This window comes from Mya arenaria, chromosome 12 (assembly GCF_026914265.1).
Source record: "Mya arenaria isolate MELC-2E11 chromosome 12, ASM2691426v1".
Lineage (NCBI taxonomy): Eukaryota > Metazoa > Mollusca > Bivalvia > Myida > Myidae > Mya > Mya arenaria.
The window spans coordinates 28001776-28021262 of record NC_069133.1 but is presented as its reverse complement, the minus strand read 5'-3'; the positions used below and the strand labels follow the sequence as shown (position 1 = coordinate 28021262).

Genomic DNA, 19487 nt, shown 5'->3' with positions numbered 1-19487 from the left:
CCATCTCAACAATGACGTACAGAATGACTCGGACTGGCCATTCCATTACTACATTCAAATGCAGAAGGATACAATATGTGTCAAAACCATATCTGCATTGAACTACACTACGACGCAACATATCCACTCCATCGCTTATTGAACAACAGAATGACTCAATGTATCCAAATCTTCTCAATATTGAGCTGCAGAATTACACAAGTGTCCTCTCCATATCTCCATGTGACACACTGTGTATACGTGTACATTGAATTATAGAATAGCATTTATTTGTTTAACCCACCTCTACATTGATTGCAGAATTACATAATGTGCCCATGTAGCTATGCATAGAACAGCAGAATGACAACCATGTGTCGAATCAATCTCTATATAAAACAACAGAATGACAACCATGTGTCGTATCCATCTCTGCATAGAACAGCAGAATGATAACTATGTGTCGAATTAATCTCTGCATAGAACAGCAGAATGACACAATGTAACTATCATATCTAAACATTGATCTAAGGAATGACAGTATGTATCCATTCCATCCGTACATAGAATCACATAAAACAACAACATTGTGTCCACTCCATAAAATGTCAAAATGCTGTCCCCGCCATTTGTACATATAACTTCAGGAAGTCACACTGGTTCTACTCGATCTCTACATAACATTGCAATTAATTACACCTCAACTTCCATTCCTTAAATGAACTGCCTTCGGACTCCACACACTTTGACCAGCCAAATTGCGTTCATACCCCGATAATGACATCAATCCCGCAATTCTTTCCTTAATTGACACAATGTGTTCACGCCATCTATACATAGAACTGCTTAATTACACTCGATGTCCACGCCATATTTACATAGAACTGGAGAGTATCAACAATGTGCCCAGTTCATCTGTACATTCGCCTGGGAAATGACAACATTATACCGACGCCATCGCTACATTGAATGGCAGAATGGCACAATAAGTGCAGTCAATGTCCACATGAAACTGAAAAATGAGCGCAATGTGCACACTCCATCTTTACACTCAGCAGAATGATAACAGTGTGTCGACGCCATCTCTACATATAACTGCAGACTGACATATCGTGTCCATTCCTTCTGTACGTAGAACTGTAAAATAACTACACGAACTACACTGTACATTCCATCTCTACATAGAAATACCGAGCTGTCGCACAATTAACTCCATCTCACGAACGGTACGTTTGACATTATAACGTTAGTGGTCAAACCAAGCCAAATAACATTGGCACTCAAACTATTCAAAGACCAGAACGGAACATGACGTGAACCTACTGACTGCGCACATGCACAGAAACCTCTGCGCAAAATGACATAATAAGCATACGCGGTAGACATGAAATTGCGGACCCGTGGTCTAATGGAAACACAAGTGACTGTCAATCCAGGGGTAGCAGGTTCGATTCCCCGCCGCACCACTTAACAAACACTTATCATCTTCCGGGAGGGACGTTTATTGGGGATCCCGTATTACAGTGCTATACACTGATGACGTTAAAGAACCAGGGAAGCTCTTACCAGGGTTACATTCTGTCTGTGCACTATGCTCCAAAAAACATAAATGACTAACAATCTTATCGGATCACTCGTCGAATGGGCAAAACCCGAGTTATAAATATAATTTAGCTTACACACCACCACCACATGAAATGTTCAACCGCCCGATAGCTCAGTGCTAGAGCGTTCGCTTCGGGTGCGGAATGTCGGTGTTCAACCCCCAGCCGCACCAAACCGAAAGACGTTAAAGTATGGTACCATGAACTTCTTTGTCCGTTGTTATCCAATGGTACTTGAAATTGTGTACACATTACTGGATCAACATAGGAAAGTTGTATCCCGTGCATCGATGCCTTACATCGAGCACGTTAAAGAACCAAGAGGTCTCTTCGCAAAGACATTGTATCTCATTTTGTTTCTTCAAGTTTTCCCTTATCTGAATTTGACTGTGAATTGCTGTCACTGCTATCTCGTGCCACTTAAAGCATTTAAACACAAATTAAGTCGTTGATGGCGTCACGACGGTATCAGGCTAATTGGCGCGGTCACACCTTGGTAAACTCTAATAAACAGAAGAAAAAAAAAACAACATGTAATGTTCATTCAGATGACAAAAAGTACAGAAACGAATGCTCAAATAACATACACTTAACGTTCGGCCCGCGATGCTCGTACCATCACAAACGGAGATAGTTAAAGGCAGACTTGATCAACTCACACTTCAGACACGAGCCCACCTTAATCAAAGTCTTGTGCTCAGAAATGTAATAAAACGCAGCACCACAAGACAACTGAGAAATGTTATATACATAATTTATTATAGAAATAGAGCTATAATTGTTGGGGTAACCGCTTTAAACAGTCATTGACATTTGGAACTCCTCGGCCATTTTTATCGAAAACAACCTTGGATGTATGCCGGTACATCAGCAGAAATAGTTCGTAAAATTTTGAATTGAATCATTTATTAATTGTAGTATATTTGTTGATCTAAGTTTAAATTGATTGGCAGTGAAGTGTTTTATTGCAAACATTATTAAGATTACCAAGAGTTAAGTCATTAACTGTAACTGCAAAATTACGCGAACTACTTGCAACGGATTTAAACATACCAATTTCTGAGTATGTAAACCGTCCAAATACATCCGAGGTTATTTTCGATAAAAATGGCCGAAGAGTTCCGAATAATTCCTTGAAAACCGAGTCCACAAATGGGTCAACGAGATCTCAACCTCACAAGTGTTCCACCATTAATCAATAACAGCCCAAAATAATTCTTCGGAGCCAGCAACAAATTGAAGAAAATAAAAAGTAAAAACGCGTTAAATTAATTTAAATGCAAATACAAGTACCGACCACCTGCAAATGATTTTATCTGTTGCTCCAACAGTGCCAACCCCCAAAGGGACGGTACAATGCACAGACATAGCTCTACTCAAACAGGTTTAAAACTATGTCAGTATTATTTTGAAGAGACTCCGCGAATGTTTTATACAGTGTGTAGATATATTATTTACATAACATGTTTGTCATATTCAATATATATTTTGTTAATCACTGCAGATACACTTCGTACTTTTGAATGTTTAGCTATAGATCTGAATATAAGCATAGTGACATTAGAACTGATAATAAGTGAACAAAAAATTGTTGTCTTGTGTCGGGACATGCACGTACTTGTACTGTTCACTGTGCGGTATGCACTTGATTGTGAAGGATTACTTTCCCTGTGATATGACTATACTTCTAATTTTACGGTTGTTTTTTGTTTTGCCAATAATAATAGATGGGCAATTCAACAATCCGACGACAGCGGCTGTGATTGACCCAAGTAAGTTGGTACAATGATCTACTTTTCATGAAACTAAGGGTTAGGGTCAACTCAAAATTGTCCTTGTTTCCACTCCCACGACCCAGGTAGATTTAATATGTGTCGATAATTTGGTGTCTTTTAATAAAATTGACCCAAGTAAATTAGTACATTAAACTACCTTGCATGAAAATAAGGACAGGGCTATATTAAAATGATCTTTGTTTTTCCTCCTTCGACCTTAATCGAATTACAATGGGTGGATAAATTGGTGTGTTTAAAAAAGATTGAAACAACTTACGCGTGTAGACTGTTTATCTTTTTTTTTCAACACACATTGCCGATATATATATTTATATTTAATAGAGATGGTAAAACTTTTATTATTTTAGATAAATGTTTGAAATTGTATTCTGCGTGCGCGTACCGTTTTTACTTGCCTGGCTTGGATCAAACAACTCGACAAATAAAACATCTCGTCGTTGTTCTAATGATGAAGTATAAATACACAAACCAATATATTATTATTATTATTATTATTATTATTATTATTATTATTATTATTATTATTATGTTAAAATCATCAATTTTTGGATGATATATTGATGTTGCGTTCGAGACCATGCGTCAACAAACAGTACGTGATGCATTACTACATAAATGCTACGTTGAAAGTTTGAACGTAAAGCGGAAGTTTCATTTGAAATGGTGAAGAAAAAGAAAAGTTACCTATGTTTGAAGTTTCTGTATACATAATTTCGTTTAAATACTAAATCGTGTTCCTTTAAATACTAAACCTTCGACATTTAATTGTGTATTTGTCTACGTTTATAAACTTTATTGTCTTCGGTTTTGAATAAAAATATCGTTTACGTTAAAATACTAAATCGTATATATTCATGCATATATCATGTCAGTCTATATTAATGATAGATTCTAATGGGTCAATTATAGACTGTGTGGACAAAATATCCACATGTTGGCATCTGCCGGATGAGAAATGCAAGGCTCCTTATGAGGACTGGGCCAGATCTAACTGTGCTTTCAGGTGCGGCTTTTGTCTAGGTATGTCATGCAAAGAGAATAATACAGAGGCTGACAAATCTTAGTAATTTCCCACATAAGAGGTCTAACACATGATGCTTGGGCGGCTGTAGGAATGCCATGGTGCCTAAAATAGCATGTAGCAAATGCTGTTAGGGACAATCGTGTACCAACGTAAATTGTCCGGTCAGCGCACTCGCTTCTCCCCGTCATGGGTGCATATGAGATTGAATGGGGGTGGGGTGGGATGGGGGCAGAGCCGGAGAAGTGGGTTTGACCGGGTACCTTTGTTTTTCCCACAACACAATACCACACTCTCGCGTTACAACGAGTCAATGAGAGTGATTAATATAATGTTGCTAAGACTTGTTTCACTTGTTTGTTCTAAAATAAACAAGTTTTAACTTTAAAATAAGGCAAGGTGTATTTGGAAGAAGGCCAATTTGAGATAAACCATCAACATCAACATCTATATATCTGTAACGAAATGAAATACACACAAAGTTTGAAAAGAAAAGTATATTATGTCCGTGAAATATGACCGTATCCCTTTCATATGATTTAGTGTAACACAGCGTCCTCATATCTTATTCCGGATTCCATTGCTTTTGAGAAGCTGTCAGTAAGATTTCGGTCGCTTTTTCGTATTATACATTACCAGGTCTGCCAACCACGCTTCCGCCCTGTGAAGACCTCCTTCCCGACTGTGCCAACTTCGACATTTCTGTATGCTCCGACAGCACCTATCGACCATGGGCAAGCATCAACTGTAGATTGTATTGCCGTCACGAGTTCTGCTCCGGTACGACAGTTTCAAATATCATGGCATTTAGAGCACACTGAATACACAAAAAAGCTTAACAGCGATTGTAGCACCAGAGAAAGTTAAATTGTAATAGCAATCTGTCCTCAATATCAAATTGATAAGAAACAGATGGTTCATAAAACACTCCAACGATGCTGATGTTATGTGTTTATGCAAAATTAGAAGCATACATTCTTTTAATCAACAGCTGCACAAATACAAGCTGCACAAAGCAGGGCAACAACGATTGCACCTGAAGGTATGCTGTATAGATGGTCTAGATGTTTCATTTTCGAATGTTGCACCTGAAGGTATGCTGCATATATGGTCTAGATGTTTCATTGTAATGTTGCACCTGAAGGAATCCTGCATAGATGGTCTATATATTTCATTGTAATGTTACACGTGGAGGAATCCTGCATATATGGTCTAGATGTTTCATTGTAATGTTGCACCTGAAGGAATCCTGCATAGATGGTCTAAATATACCATTGTAATGTTACACGTGAAGGAATCCTGCATAGATGGTCTAGATATTTCATTGTAATGTAACACCTGAAGGTAGGGTGCATAGATGGTGTTCATATTTCATTTTTTTTAATGTTACACCTGAAGGTAGGCTGCAAATATTATCTAGATATTTCGATGTTATTTTACACTTAAATGTAAGAATATATATTATTGTAACGTTGCACCTAAATTAAGGCGTGCAAAGATGGTATACATATATACTCTAATGTAACGCTGCATGCCTTTGAATTATTCATATTTATACATGTTAATTTCTTCGGGAACTTGAAATGAAGAAGTATTTACATGCTAGTTCGAGTATTGTTTTTTTAGTCTTGACGAACTTATTCCTAGGAACGGAGATCGATAGTACAGTCCCTAGAGATATTTGTGTGCAATATTTGTCCAGAGCGTTTCTAGAGATATTTGTGTGCAATATTTGTCCAGAGCGTTTCTAGAGATATTTGTGTGCAATATTTGTCCAGAGCGTTTCTAGAGATATTTGTGTGCAATATTTGTCCAGAGCGTTTCTAGAGATATTTGTGTGCAATATTTGTCCAGAGCGTTTCTAGAGATATTTGTGTGCAATATTTGTCCAGAGCGTTTCTTGAGATATTTGTGTCGGGGATGTCTGAAGTTCATTTTTAGAGAGGGTTGACAGCTGGCATCCTCCAAGTTAACATGGTAACCACGACAACAGCCAAGATGGCCGCCGTTTTCTTAGCCCGTAACTAGTGATAAGTTTTTTTATGTTTGAATGTAACTGTTGGGTCTAATTGAACAATGTTTTAATTTCATTTTTTTTACACAAAACGGGCTAATTTATGTTTAATATCAATACTGATCATACAAAAGTACAGTTACCAGTGATACAAGATTGTTTGAAATTTGAAATCTAAAAATTACGTAAACAGATACAAAACTTTATCTATCAAAGTACTGCTGTCTCACTGCAACAACGACCCGATTAATTAGGCCCACAATTGGATAACACATAACCTATATGCCAAGGTGCGGTTGATATTGCACTGCATTAGCTTTAATAAGAGCATTTGTTTGCAAATGATAAAAATTAATTTGAGGTAAATAACTAATATTTTAGTACTTTATCACATTTTGATCTTGAAATGATCTTGACCTTTGGTGACCTTGATGGTCAGAAGTAAGAAATTTTAGCATATGTACTTAACTTACTTCATACATTTACGTCAATAAATGTTGTGATAAATAGTTATAATAAATACTGTAAGACTAGTCATGGTCTAAGAAAACGGCGGCCATCTTGGCTGTTGTCTTGGTTACCATGGTAACCTGGAGGATGCCAGATGTCCACCCTGGCTAAAAGTGAACTTCAGACATCCCCTGACACAAATACACCAAGAAACGCCCTGGACAAAAAATGCACACAACTACCTCTAGGGACTAGACTACGGTGCAATAAATCATCCGTGAAATAACACAAACACTACTGTATTTGTTCGCCAGCTTAATATTATTATTTTATGTACAGATTGTTATGACAAGGTGAACTGCAGCTTGTATGCCACGAACGTGTGCGATGGAAACTATACGTTGTGGGTCAGGGAAAACTGTCCTCAGTATTGTGGGATTTGTAGAGGTATGGTTTGATTTGTGAGCGCCAGGGAAACTGTCCTCAATATCGTGGGATTTGTTCAGGTATGGGTTTGACTGTGTTTTGGCCAGAGAAAATTGTCCTCAATTTTGTGTAGTCTATAGAGGTAGGGTATGGCCGTATGTGTGGAGCAGTATAAGTTTTAAGTCAGGGATAAATGTTTTAAATAGTGAGGTATGTCCGTGTGTGGGGAGCAGTTTAATGTGTGGGCCAAGGCTAACTGCCCCCAATGTTGTGGCATGTGTAAAAGTCTGGTATGACCGTGTGTGGGGTGCCGTATAACGTGTGGGCCAGGGTTAACTGCCCATAATGTTGTGGCATTTGTAAAAGTCTGGTGTGACCGTGTGTGGGGAGCAGCATAACGTTTGGGCCAGGGTTAACTGCCCATAATGTTGTGGCATTTGTAAAAGTCTGGTATGACCGTGTGTGGGGAGCAGTGTAACGTGTGGGCCAGGGTTAACAACCCATAATGTTGTGGTATTTGTAAAAGTCTGGAATGACCGTGTGTGGGGGGCAGTATAACGTGTGGGCCAGGGTTAACAGCCCATAATGTTGTGGCATTTGTAAAAGTCTGGTATGACCGTGTGTGGGGTGCCGTATAATGTGTGGGCCAGGGTTAACTGCCCATAATGTTGTGGTATTTGTAAAAGTCTGGTATGACCGTGTGTGGGGAGCAGTGTAACGTGTGGGCCAGGGTTAACTGCCCATAATGTTGTGATATTTGTAAAAGTCTGGTGTGACCATGTGCGGGGAGCCTTATAACGTGTGGGCCAGGGTTAATTGCCCCCAATATTGTGGTATGTGTAAAAGTCTGGTATGACCATGTGTGGGGAGCAGTATAACGTGTGGGCCAGGGTTAACTGCCCCCAATGTTGTGGTATGTGTAGAGGCCTGGTATGAACGTTTGTGGGGAACCGTATAACGTGTGGGCCAGGGTTAACTGCCCCTAATGTTGTGGCATGCGTAAAAGTCTGGTATGACTGTGTGTGGGGTGCCATATAACGTGTGGGCCAGGGTTAACTGCCCATAATGTTGTGGTATTTGTAAAAGTCTGGTGTGACCATATGTGGGGGGCAGTATAACGTGTGGGCCAGGGTTAACTGCTCCCAATATTGTGGTATGTGTAAAGGCCTGGTGTGACCGTGTGTGGAGAGCCGTATAACGTGTGGGCCAGGGTTAACTGCCCCCAATGTTGTGGTATGTGTAGAGGCCTGGTGTGACCGTGTGTGGAGAGCCGTATAACGTGTGGGCCAGGGTTAACTGCTCCCAATGTTGTGGTATGTGTAAAGGCCTGGTGTGACCGTGTGTGGAGAGCCGTATAACGTGTGGGCCAGGGTTAACTGCCCCCAATGTTGTGGTATGTGTAAAGGCCTGGTGTGACCGTGTGTGGAGAGCCGTATAACGTGTGGGCCAGGGTTAACTGCTCCCAATGTCGTGGTATGTGTAGAGGCCTGGTGTGACCGTGTGTGGAGAGCCGTATAACGTGTGGGCCAGGGTTAACTGCCCCCAATGTTGTGGTATTTGTAAAAGTCTGGTGTGACCGTGTGTGGGGAGCCGTATAACGTGTGGGCCAGGGTTAACTGCTCCCAATGTTGTGGTATGTGTAGAGGCCTGGTGTGACCGTGTGTGGGGAGCCGTATATGTTGTGGGACGGTGTTAAATGTCCTAAATGATGTGGTTTGTTTATAGGTATGGTGTGACCGTGTGTGGGGAAAAGTATATCGTGTGGGTCAAGTAAAACTGTCCTCAATATTGAGAGATTTGTAGAGGTGTTACAAGACCGCGTAAGAAAGAAATGTAATTGGAACAAAATGTATAAAAATAAAAAAAATACTGTTTTAGTTGTGTGCTTCATCGTTGTGGTTAATTCTAAATACCATTTAATTGCATTTCAGCATAGCTATAAATGATCAATACAAACATTTTTAATTATGAAATTACAAGATCAATTAGTGACCATTGGCATTTTAGAAACAAATTGTAGTTTTACGGTAAGTATCGTTTGTCGATGATCCAATACTTCATAAACGTACAGTGTAATCAGTGACCACAATAACGAGCACAGTCAGTTGTATGAAATATTAACAATAACGTTCCATCCATAAATATAGTGGGTCCTCGCTGTTATTTTTTCAGGCGTTCCCACACGACCTCCTCCTTGCGTTGACACAATCCCCAACTGTAAGGACTACAATGCCTCAACCTGCACCAATCCCTTGTTAAATTTGTGGGTGAAAGACAAATGTCGCAAACACTGTGGACTGTGTGAGTAAAACATACTTTGCCCTATACATATGTACAGATTGAGTACCAATTGAATCGTTATTATAATATTCAGACCTTAGAGTACGAACCTTAACACCGTATCATCAATATTTAAAGTTGATCTTCTAATACTCAGAGCTTGTTTGACAAATAAGGATAGTTAGATATGTGTTGACCAAAAAAGTACATACTGTTTACTAAAACATCACTAACACTAGCTCTCCTAGTTTGCTTCTGATATAGTTATGTACCTTATATTAAATCTAAGTCTAGTTAGGTCGGGATATCTAATTACAACGAATTAGATAACGTTTTCTGCAAGACCACCTCTTGTATTATTTTACCAAAGTAACTTTTATTTTATGTAATAACCATTTCTCCCATTCCTTACCGACCATCCTTTCATTATCAGGTTCCTCTCAACCAGTTTCACCCCCGCAACCAGGGAAGAGAAACCATGGTAACACATTCCACGTTATATAAAAAGCCTGTTCACAAAATTAAGATGATGAGTCCATTAAAATACGTTTTTTGTCAGATATGACTCTTCATATTTTTAGAAATAAAATGTTATTTTGCACACAGAACATAAGTGTGTTGTAAAACATTATTAGGATTTTGAAGATTATCACATTTTGTTTATTGCACCGTTGATTTACAAATTTCTTGAACAGCTCGAAATATTGTTAAACACATGATGAGTGTACAAAATATATCAGGATGTATTTACTCTTATCTGATAAAGGTAACAGTGTCATAGATATGACATGTTTACTTAAGTATATATCGGGAACATGTCTTAGTATGTCTTGATCACGGCTAACTATCTCGTTCTCACGACTAAGTTATGTCTTGGCCACGACTTTGTTATTTCATGGCGACGACAACTTATTTATCTCGAGGGCACGACTTAGTCATCTTATGATGGCGACATAAATATCTCGTGGCCAGTACTTAATAATCGTTTTGCTCCGACTTAGTTATCTCACTGCTACGATTTAGTTATGTCGTGTCTACTGAGGACTTAGTTACTTAGTCGTGTAAACAAGTATTATTGACGTTGCCAAGCTAAAACGAAGTTGTAGCTAGGCAATAAGTCGACAATATTGAAATTTGCCCGAAAGAAGGTTTTTTTTCCTGTTAAACTTTTCTTTAATTATTTTTATATTTATGCGAAGTTTATTCGAAGTTTGTGTCAATAAGTGATGTGACGTTTTGTGGTTTTTCTTTACTTTGAAATGACCACGTCGTTGAAATGAAATTGAAGGAAAACATGCCAGTGTAGCAATATCACAGTTTGCCTTAAATCACTTATTACAATATCAATCTTGCTACTACTTTTGATGTGCTGTAATAGAATGAAACCTTAAAGTTTCAATAACATGTATAAACTATATCCATAAATTATGTTTTTAAATGAAGGAACACAAAATTCTGCCACCACTTATTGCCACAAACTAAATATCAATAAATTGTAATAGAAGAAAATCAAAGAGGATAAACCAAATTGTGGGGAATAAAAACTCATACTTTGACTTTGAAATGGCATTGACCTAGAAGTGCCATTTTGGATATTTCCTTTTCTCTTAAGCCGCCAAGTGACTAAACTCACTTTCCATAGTATACAGCCTTAAACCTACTATCTCATATCAACGATTATTTACAGCAGAGGGAGGCAACAGTGAATGTTTTGTTCACGTTTTCAGCCCTAAAAAACAGACTTTTATTAAATTCAGGGTTTCCATCGACAACTACAGAACGTGAGTAAAATTTAACACGAACTCAGAGCAACAAAAATATATATAAGTTCTACGATATTCTAAATATGAAAAAAGAAAGAAAAGAAAATTGATCATCAATAGATAATAACCTCTGCACAATATACAAAGAGCCAAATAGTTTAAATATCACCGTCCTCATGAAAGAATTTTTAATCGCAACCTACGGAACATTGTGTCTTCCAAACATGATCATCGACACAAATTGAAACGACTGCACATGTTCAATCATCCAAAACGCATTCGTTTCACTTCACTGACACGAATAAAGTCAGCACAGCAACTTCCTCTTCCGCTAATACTGTTTCGTCTTCTCTTTCGACTTTTCATTATTCAGCTACTATCGAATCTACTTCACAACAATCTGTGGACCATTTGACTTCAACCATATTTGTAAATCGGCCCAATCTACGCCAAGTAGAATATGCACATCTATTGTTTCGGCAAACCCTCAAAACTTCACGGAACCGTCTTTTACGGCAACCGAGTAAGACACTACCATAGCAGGTTAAAATACGGTACAATCATCCATAAGTTCATCAAGGTCTAACTCAGTTACATCTTCACCTCCTAAATAATTAATTATATCACTGATATTACCATCATCCACATATTTTACAATAACTAGCTCAGTTAAAGTCATCAACTTCTACAAGCTCTCTAATAACTCCTTTGACTTCCGTAACATCACATGTTACTACTTCTACAACGACTTTAAAACCTACTTCGACTTCTGAACTATCACCTGTAATCACTTCTACAACGACTTCAACAGTCCCTCCAGTTTTCCAAATGATAAACTCAAGAATCACAAACACTACCAACACTTAATGCATCTATCATAACAACGACACCATCAACGACTAAAATAAAAAACAACAAGAAAGTCAATATTAACAACAACCACCATTAATCCTACAACATCATCGACTAAAGTAACGTCAAATGCAGCCATTACAAATGCTGGAACAGCTCGAAAACAACTACAACAGCCAATATATCGATACCAGCAACCACAGGGGACACCCTTCTATATGGACATTCTACCGCTGTACATAGCTCACATGGACACGGAAACAGCAAAGCTGATCATACAAATAATGCCAATACAACTACTACGGCAGCATCCACCACATCTGGTGGAACATACTGCATTGTTAAGACACAGAATTTAATGATATTCTTGTGATTTCAACATAAACAATGGTATTTGTTGTTACATTTATCGGTTATGTTTTGTACAAAAGTTCATTTCGATAATACGTCCTTAACAAAAATACTTGCTGAAAGGATTCATAAATTGTAATTTGAAATACTTGATGTTTTTAAAATGATTGTTTTGCCTTCTACATTATTTGCACCAATGTTAAATACAATAATGTTGTTGTTATTTAAAGTTAAAATGCATTCCACTTGTATTGTAGCTCCATGTGAAGACACAAGAGACAACTGCATTTTGTATCGTCACTCCGCATGTACAAACGCTACCTATGGTCCATTTATGCGAAAGAACTGTGCAAAGTACTGTGGATTCTGTGTAGATGCAACCAGTAAGTGATAGATATATATATATATAACAAACGGTAGAATAATACAAGAGGTGCTCTTGCAGAAAATTTGTCTTATTTGTTGTTTTGGATTATTATAACCCTATATCACTTTGTTATATATATTATAACCATCTCTCCCATTCCTTATGAAACCTTCTTGCATTTCCAGGTTCCTCTCATTCAACTGTTCCTCCAACAATAGAGAAGAGAAACCAAGGTGACACACGTCATTGTCTCAAGTTCATTTGAAATGGCATAATTTTACTTTATTTTCTTCTATATTAATATTTTGTTTAGTTTTTCAACCATTGTATTTTATTTATTTTTCATTATTGTTTTGTTTTAATGTTTGTGGATGTCTTTTATGAAAGTCTTATAAGTTAGAAACAATAAGCATATTTGACGGTTTTTCTTTCTTAGATACACATCATGCATCTTAACCACCTTTAAATGGGGTTTTCAAGAACACCAGTGTAAGCTGATGAATAAAACAGACAAACCAAAATCCTCGTAATATGTTATGGTACACAGAACGGGAACAAATAACTGTATTTGTATCGCAGAGGGAGAAGATTTAGCCCCAGACCGTCGTCAGTTCCAGGCCTCCCACCACCATGAGATCATGCCCAACATTTGTTTGGATAACTATGATGAAAACTGTGCAACCATGCAGCCACCAGGTACTCATGCCATAGTTGTGTCTGCAGCTAGATTGTCTATATTCCGAACAGTTTAAGATGTCATAACGAATAAGTAATGTACTAGTTAACCGAGTAACCCCCAGTTAACTGATGTTTACACTGGCAGTTCAAATATTATATGTTTTAAAAAGATGTTCGTGTTATCTATGTTTGCTGTCTTGCGACGTTGTTTCTCTTGTTGAATGTCTGTTTACGTTGACCAGTATATATTTTAACCAGGGTTATGAATACGTTTTTAGCCTCAAAGTGATTCTTAAAGTTTGTCCCTAAGTTCATTTTGTATTATTTATCTAATTTCACTTGCACAATTCGAGCTGGTCTTGTCATATGAAGTGAAAAAACACATCTGATATTTAGAAGTAAAAAGCCTGTTCACGAAAGAGAGACATTTTTAAGGTCCATCAAAATTCGTATTTTATCAGATATAGGAGTTCTTATTCTTGAATATGAAATACTTACATAGGAAACAAGTGTGTGGTAAAAAAACCCTATAATTATGTGTCATACTTAGTTTATTGCATCGTAAATATTACCTATTACCTATTTTCTAGAACAGAAATGTATCGTTGAAAGTCTGTGAAATCCTACATAACATTTTCGAAAACCAAGATACCTAATGAAACATCTAATAACTCGTTTCTAATAAGGATTACGGTGGCAAAGTGGTGTGAGTTTTTCTTTATCTTATGTCTACGACTTAGTACCATGTGGCCACGACTTATTATCGCGAGACTGAGTTATGTCGAGACTACTTACGACATACTTAGTCGTGGAAACGAGTAAATACGTCGTTGCCACGACAAAACTAAGTTTTGGTCAAGATATAACTAAGTCGCGGTCATAACATAAAAAAGAAAATATGTGTACCTCTATACAACCGTAAAATGCATGTATAGAGCTAGAACAAGTATAAATGGGCAATGCTGCTACGTTTTCTTTTCACAAACGTGTTGTCAACGGCGTCAGATTTGGAAAGCGGTATACATTTGGTTTACTTATCTTCTAATCTTATATACATTGGCATAGTTAAGTTTTTTTTATACATGGCTTTCTAATGGAAATCGAAAATATAATTTCTGAACATGCTTATGTTGAAAGTGTTTAATCTATCATTCTAAGCCTAGTTTATAAAGTTCACAATAAATAGCTGGAGAGGATTATGGCGTCATTGTTTATCTAAAAATAGCGCTCATATTGAATAAAATTGACGTCATTTATTCAACGATATACGGCGTAACATAATCGGCTATTTTATACGAAATCTGCAGCCGAAAACCCCTTTTTAGCAATAAAAGTTTAACCATTAATTGATTTAAATACGCGATGAATAGATATTCAAAATAAAAATATAAAAATTAATGGAATATTTCGTGTTTTCATGCTACAACTATGGAGGGGAGCAAATACCATGAACCGCGCGCAATTGTTTTTTTTGGAAATGGCAAGCGTTCGCTCATGCGATCATATTGCATGAACACACAGAAAACCGCAAGCAAGCCTTAGCTATAGCAACTTGATAATTTCACTGAGTTGACATTTTTGCTCATTTTTTAATATATATATGTATATATTAGCCTCAGAGTTTCCCGGAAGTGAGTTCAAGCCACACCCCAAAACAGACCCTGATTGGGATTCTAACTCTGCACGTGAGTAAAATTCGGACACGAGCTTCGAGTAAGAGGATCATTCTTTATGTTATTGTTCATACACATCTAAAGTATACCAAAAGAGACCGAAAAGCGATTTCCCTTAGATAGGTTTTTACCAAAAATTACCACCTCAACTTATCACTCTGAAGCGTTTTTTAACTCTTTTTTTTCAAGAAAGTCGATCAAGCCCAGAGGCTATTGTAAACGGCCTGGCGGCTTTAAAAGGTTTCCTATTTCCAAATATGTATGCATGTTTTTTTTTTCTTAAACAATGACTTATTTAGGCCGCTGAACTGCTTGATCGACTTTCTTGAAAAGAAATAATTGAAAAACGCTTCAGAGTGATAAGTTGTGCATAAAAACAATGGTTAAACTCGACCATGAGGGAATGCCGTTGCAGCCTTTTGTCCCACGCTGGAAGAAAATCGTTAAATAAGAAGATTACTGGGAAAATACCATATATAATACACTTTTGGATCCAGTAACTAATTTCCTTGAATCCTGGATTATGTTCGTTTAATATTCGTTTGTGATGTTGCCAATAAATGGCCATTTTAAATAGATATTTTTGGAATAAATATACTTCATACATCATTTTTTTGTGTGCCCAATGGCTTCCTTGGCCTAAAATTTGTATATTTAGATACCAAGATCATGAGTTTATGGCATATAGTAACAAAGATAAAAGCATTTGAAGAATTGGTCGGCCATTTTGGCGGCCATTTCGAAAAATGGTTGCCAGTGTCACCAGGGGGCACTGCTTAATTGGGTCGATATCTAAAAATAATCAGTAGAAAATAATTTATATGTGTGCCAAGTTTCATGCTTTTAACCCAAAGTGCATGATTTTATGCTTAGCCGCCCCACTTACATGTTTACATGCTTTAAAATAGCTGACTGCTTGATCGACTTTTTCGAAAGAAAATGTTGATAATCGCTTCAGAGTGATAACTTATGCATAAAAACAGGTACTATATCATTGTTTTAGAACCATAGGCATGTTTGCATACTTGAATTAAGATACAAATTTAGGCCGCTAGGCCGCTAATGCCGTTTGGCCGCCAGGCCGCTTAATTCACTGCTAGCAGGCTGCTAGAGGCTGAAGTGCTTGATCGACTTTTTTTAAAAAAGTTTAAAAAAAAAACGCTTCAATGTGATAATGTGTGTATAGGAACAGTAAATATATCGTTGTTTTAGAAGAACAGACATGTTTACATGCTGTGAAATAGGAAACCATTTTAGGCCGCTAGGCCGCTAAGGCCCCTAGGCCTCCAGGCCGTTAACTTCACGCCTATAGGCCATAAGGCCGCCGAACTGTTAGATCGACATTTTGAAGAAATGTTTATAATCGTTTAAGAATGATAATTTGTGAATTAAAACAGTTAATTTATCATTGTTTCAGAAGAAAACGCATATAAAATTGCTCTGAACAGAAAACAATTTAAGGCCGCTATGTTAATGTATGAATAAAAAAACATTGACTTATCATTGTTTTCCAAAAAAAGCATGGACAATTGCTTTGAAATAGAGGAAAAAATAGGTCGCTAGGCCGCAAGGTCGCAAACTTCACGCCGCTAGACCGCAAACTTCACGCCGCTAGGCCGCTATGCTGCTAACTTCACGCCGCTTGGCCGCTTGGCCGTTAGGCCGCTTACTTCACGCCGCTATCCCGCTAGACCGCTTACTTCACACCGCTAGGCTGCTTACTTCACGTACATCAGTTCTGTGAACAATAATGATAGTCATGTCATTTGAGTTTGAAATGATATTCTCTTGTATTGCAGCTCCATGTGAAGACAAAAGTGACAACTGCATTTCGTATGGTCGCTACGCATGTACAGCTTATTACTATGTTGCATTTATGCAAAAGTACTGTGCAAAGTATTGTGAATTCTGTAATGACACAAACAGTAAGAGATTTTTTAAAAAATAATACATTTTTCCAAAAATGACAGCACATTTTCAGGCATTTATCATCAGCGCTTTTTCAGTTTCAGTTGGCTGATGAATTGAACTTGGCAATTACATGTACCTTCCACTACAGCTGGCTTTAAATGCTGTTTTGCGGCTGTAAAAAGTCGTCTTCATTCAAACTTTCTTAATTATTATTCAATAAGAGTACGTGTACCACTTAAGCCGTCGCGATAGGATGATGGCCAAGGAGCCATTTTTTAAATAAATGATTTTAATATGAACAGTATCAATTAAACCGGGACTGCTGATTTCCTATGTACTCTGTGATTCCAAATGAATTCATTTTCTAATATTAATTCACGTAGACAATATTATATATGATTTAAAGCATAGCTTATACTAGTAGAAGATAGCAAGAGAATGCCAGTGGAATAACAAACGTTTACATCAGGTGTGGTTGAATGCAAAGACGCAAATCCCCAGTGTGCCGAGTATGACACTGGTGATTTATGTACCGACCCGCGGTATGACGCCTGGAATTTGGAGAACTGTATGCTGTACTGCAAGGTCTATCCCTGTAATGGTTGGTATTACTTGGTGTTTATTAACCTGTGTAATGTTCCGTGTTTCCAGTTTTAGTCTGATTGTTTAACTGATTCAGTAGAGTAGCGAACCCTTTTTGATTTGTTTGTGACACAGTGTATTACGAATTGTTTTTTTGAAGGGTTACATTGCTACATGGCTTAGGTTGGTGTGAATACATGAAATGAATAATAAAACTGTAATTGTAACTATGGTTAAGCCGCAATGCAAATTTGTATACAGATATAATTGTTAAAGCTGCACTCACACAGATTGAACGGTTTGACAACTATTTTTTGTCTTGGTACGAGCCAATTTTTGCGATAATCCATGGATACCAGTTATATAAGACTGCTGACAAAAATTAAATCGCAGAATTTTATATTTAAGTTCAAAAATTGATTTTTTATGCATTATTCTTAAACCGTTAGTAACGGTTTAAGCCATAGAACATTAATTTTCGAACGGAAATACGAACATCTACGATCTGATTTTTTGTGAGCAATTTTAAATCTTTGGTTTGCAGATATTAACGCAAAAAAATTGCTTTTTCCAAGACAAAAAATAAAAAAAGTTGTAAAAATGGTAAATCTGTAAGAGTGCAGCTTTAAGCCAAAATGCTCTTTTCTTTTTGGTAAAACACAAAGTATTAACACACTTATTTCACATAACATGAATATTTTGAATGTATACATTAATACATAAACCCTTATGCTTAGAAACAATGTGATGATTTTTGAACATAATACGATAGAATAAACAGTTTTTAACTAGTGGGTCATAGACCAATGTGGCCTAATGTTGCACAAAATGGCGACAAATGCAAACATGCATTCATTTCTATAAATCTTAATTGAAAATAAATTTTACAAAATAAATAAAAAAAAACATGTTTAAAGTGATCCTAAGGTTTTATTGTGTAAAACTTCAAAACATACAAATGTGTTTGTATATGTGAAATTGTAATTATTACTTTGCTCCTAATTCTACAAATAAGTTTTTTTTCTAAAGATCAAATTATGATGTACCTGCACGTATTATTTAAAAACCCAGTAAACCGGTTCTTGAACATGTCCGTTAACAAGGCGTAGCGCAAGGTTACACTTTGGATATCTTCCTTGATGGACTAGCAGGATAACTAGCTCAATAAAATTTTCATCAACTTCTTCAACATATTATAGCTAAAACGAAATCTGAACCATCACCTGTAACCGATTATACATTGGCACCAGCTTTGACTACAGTTTCTTTCACACAATCAACACAAGAATCACCAACACCACTTTAAAAAACACCAGTAAAATTAACGACATTTCTTATGACTGAAAAAAACAGCAGTCACCTCTAATCCTACAGCATCATCGATTACTGTAGCAACGAACTCTTCCACTACGAATGCCGTTTCCTCCACGGAAACAACTGCGACAGCCCAATCAACGGTACTAGCAACCACAGGGGACACCCAAAAGCCACATGGACATTCTACCGCTGTAGTTACTACACATGGACATGGAAACAGCAATACTGATCATACAAATAATGCTCGTACAAATGATAATTCAACATCCACCACATCTGGTAAAACGATATACATTGTTAAAACCCAGAGTTAAAATATTGTGTTTTTGATGATCTTCCTGTTTTTTTTTCAACATAATAATTTTATACGTACATAAATCGGCTATTCTTTGACACGAACTTTAATGTGTTAATTGTTTCTTG

General features: G+C 37.1%; 1 protein-coding gene across 6 annotated transcripts in view; it reads left to right on the top strand.

The window, feature by feature from the left end:
- The first annotated feature begins 3171 nt into the window (after positions 1-3171).
- The window catches only part of LOC128210355 (mucin-5AC-like), a 37605-nt gene continuing 21289 nt past the window's right edge, over positions 3172-19487 (top strand). For 2 of the 6 annotated variants that reach the window (XM_052914648.1, XM_052914647.1), the window contains exons 1-15: positions 3172-3355; positions 4289-4399; positions 5040-5180; positions 5392-5442; positions 7204-7311; positions 9463-9591; positions 10004-10051; positions 11298-11351; positions 12794-12919; positions 13089-13136; positions 13483-13599; positions 15195-15266; positions 17054-17179; positions 17635-17766; positions 19122-19343. In XM_052914648.1, the coding sequence (XP_052770608.1) occupies positions 3223-3355; positions 4289-4399; positions 5040-5180; positions 5392-5442; positions 7204-7311; positions 9463-9591; positions 10004-10051; positions 11298-11351; positions 12794-12919; positions 13089-13136; positions 13483-13599; positions 15195-15266; positions 17054-17179; positions 17635-17766; positions 19122-19343 (1618 nt within the window). In that variant the 5' untranslated portion in view covers positions 3172-3222. The remainder of the gene's footprint in view (positions 3356-4288; positions 4400-5039; positions 5181-5391; positions 5443-7203; positions 7312-9462; positions 9592-10003; positions 10052-11297; positions 11352-12793; positions 12920-13088; positions 13137-13482; positions 13600-15194; positions 15267-17053; positions 17180-17634; positions 17767-19121; positions 19344-19487) is intronic. The other 4 variants (XM_052914650.1, XM_052914651.1, XM_052914653.1 and 1 more) reach the window with 4 other exon arrangements.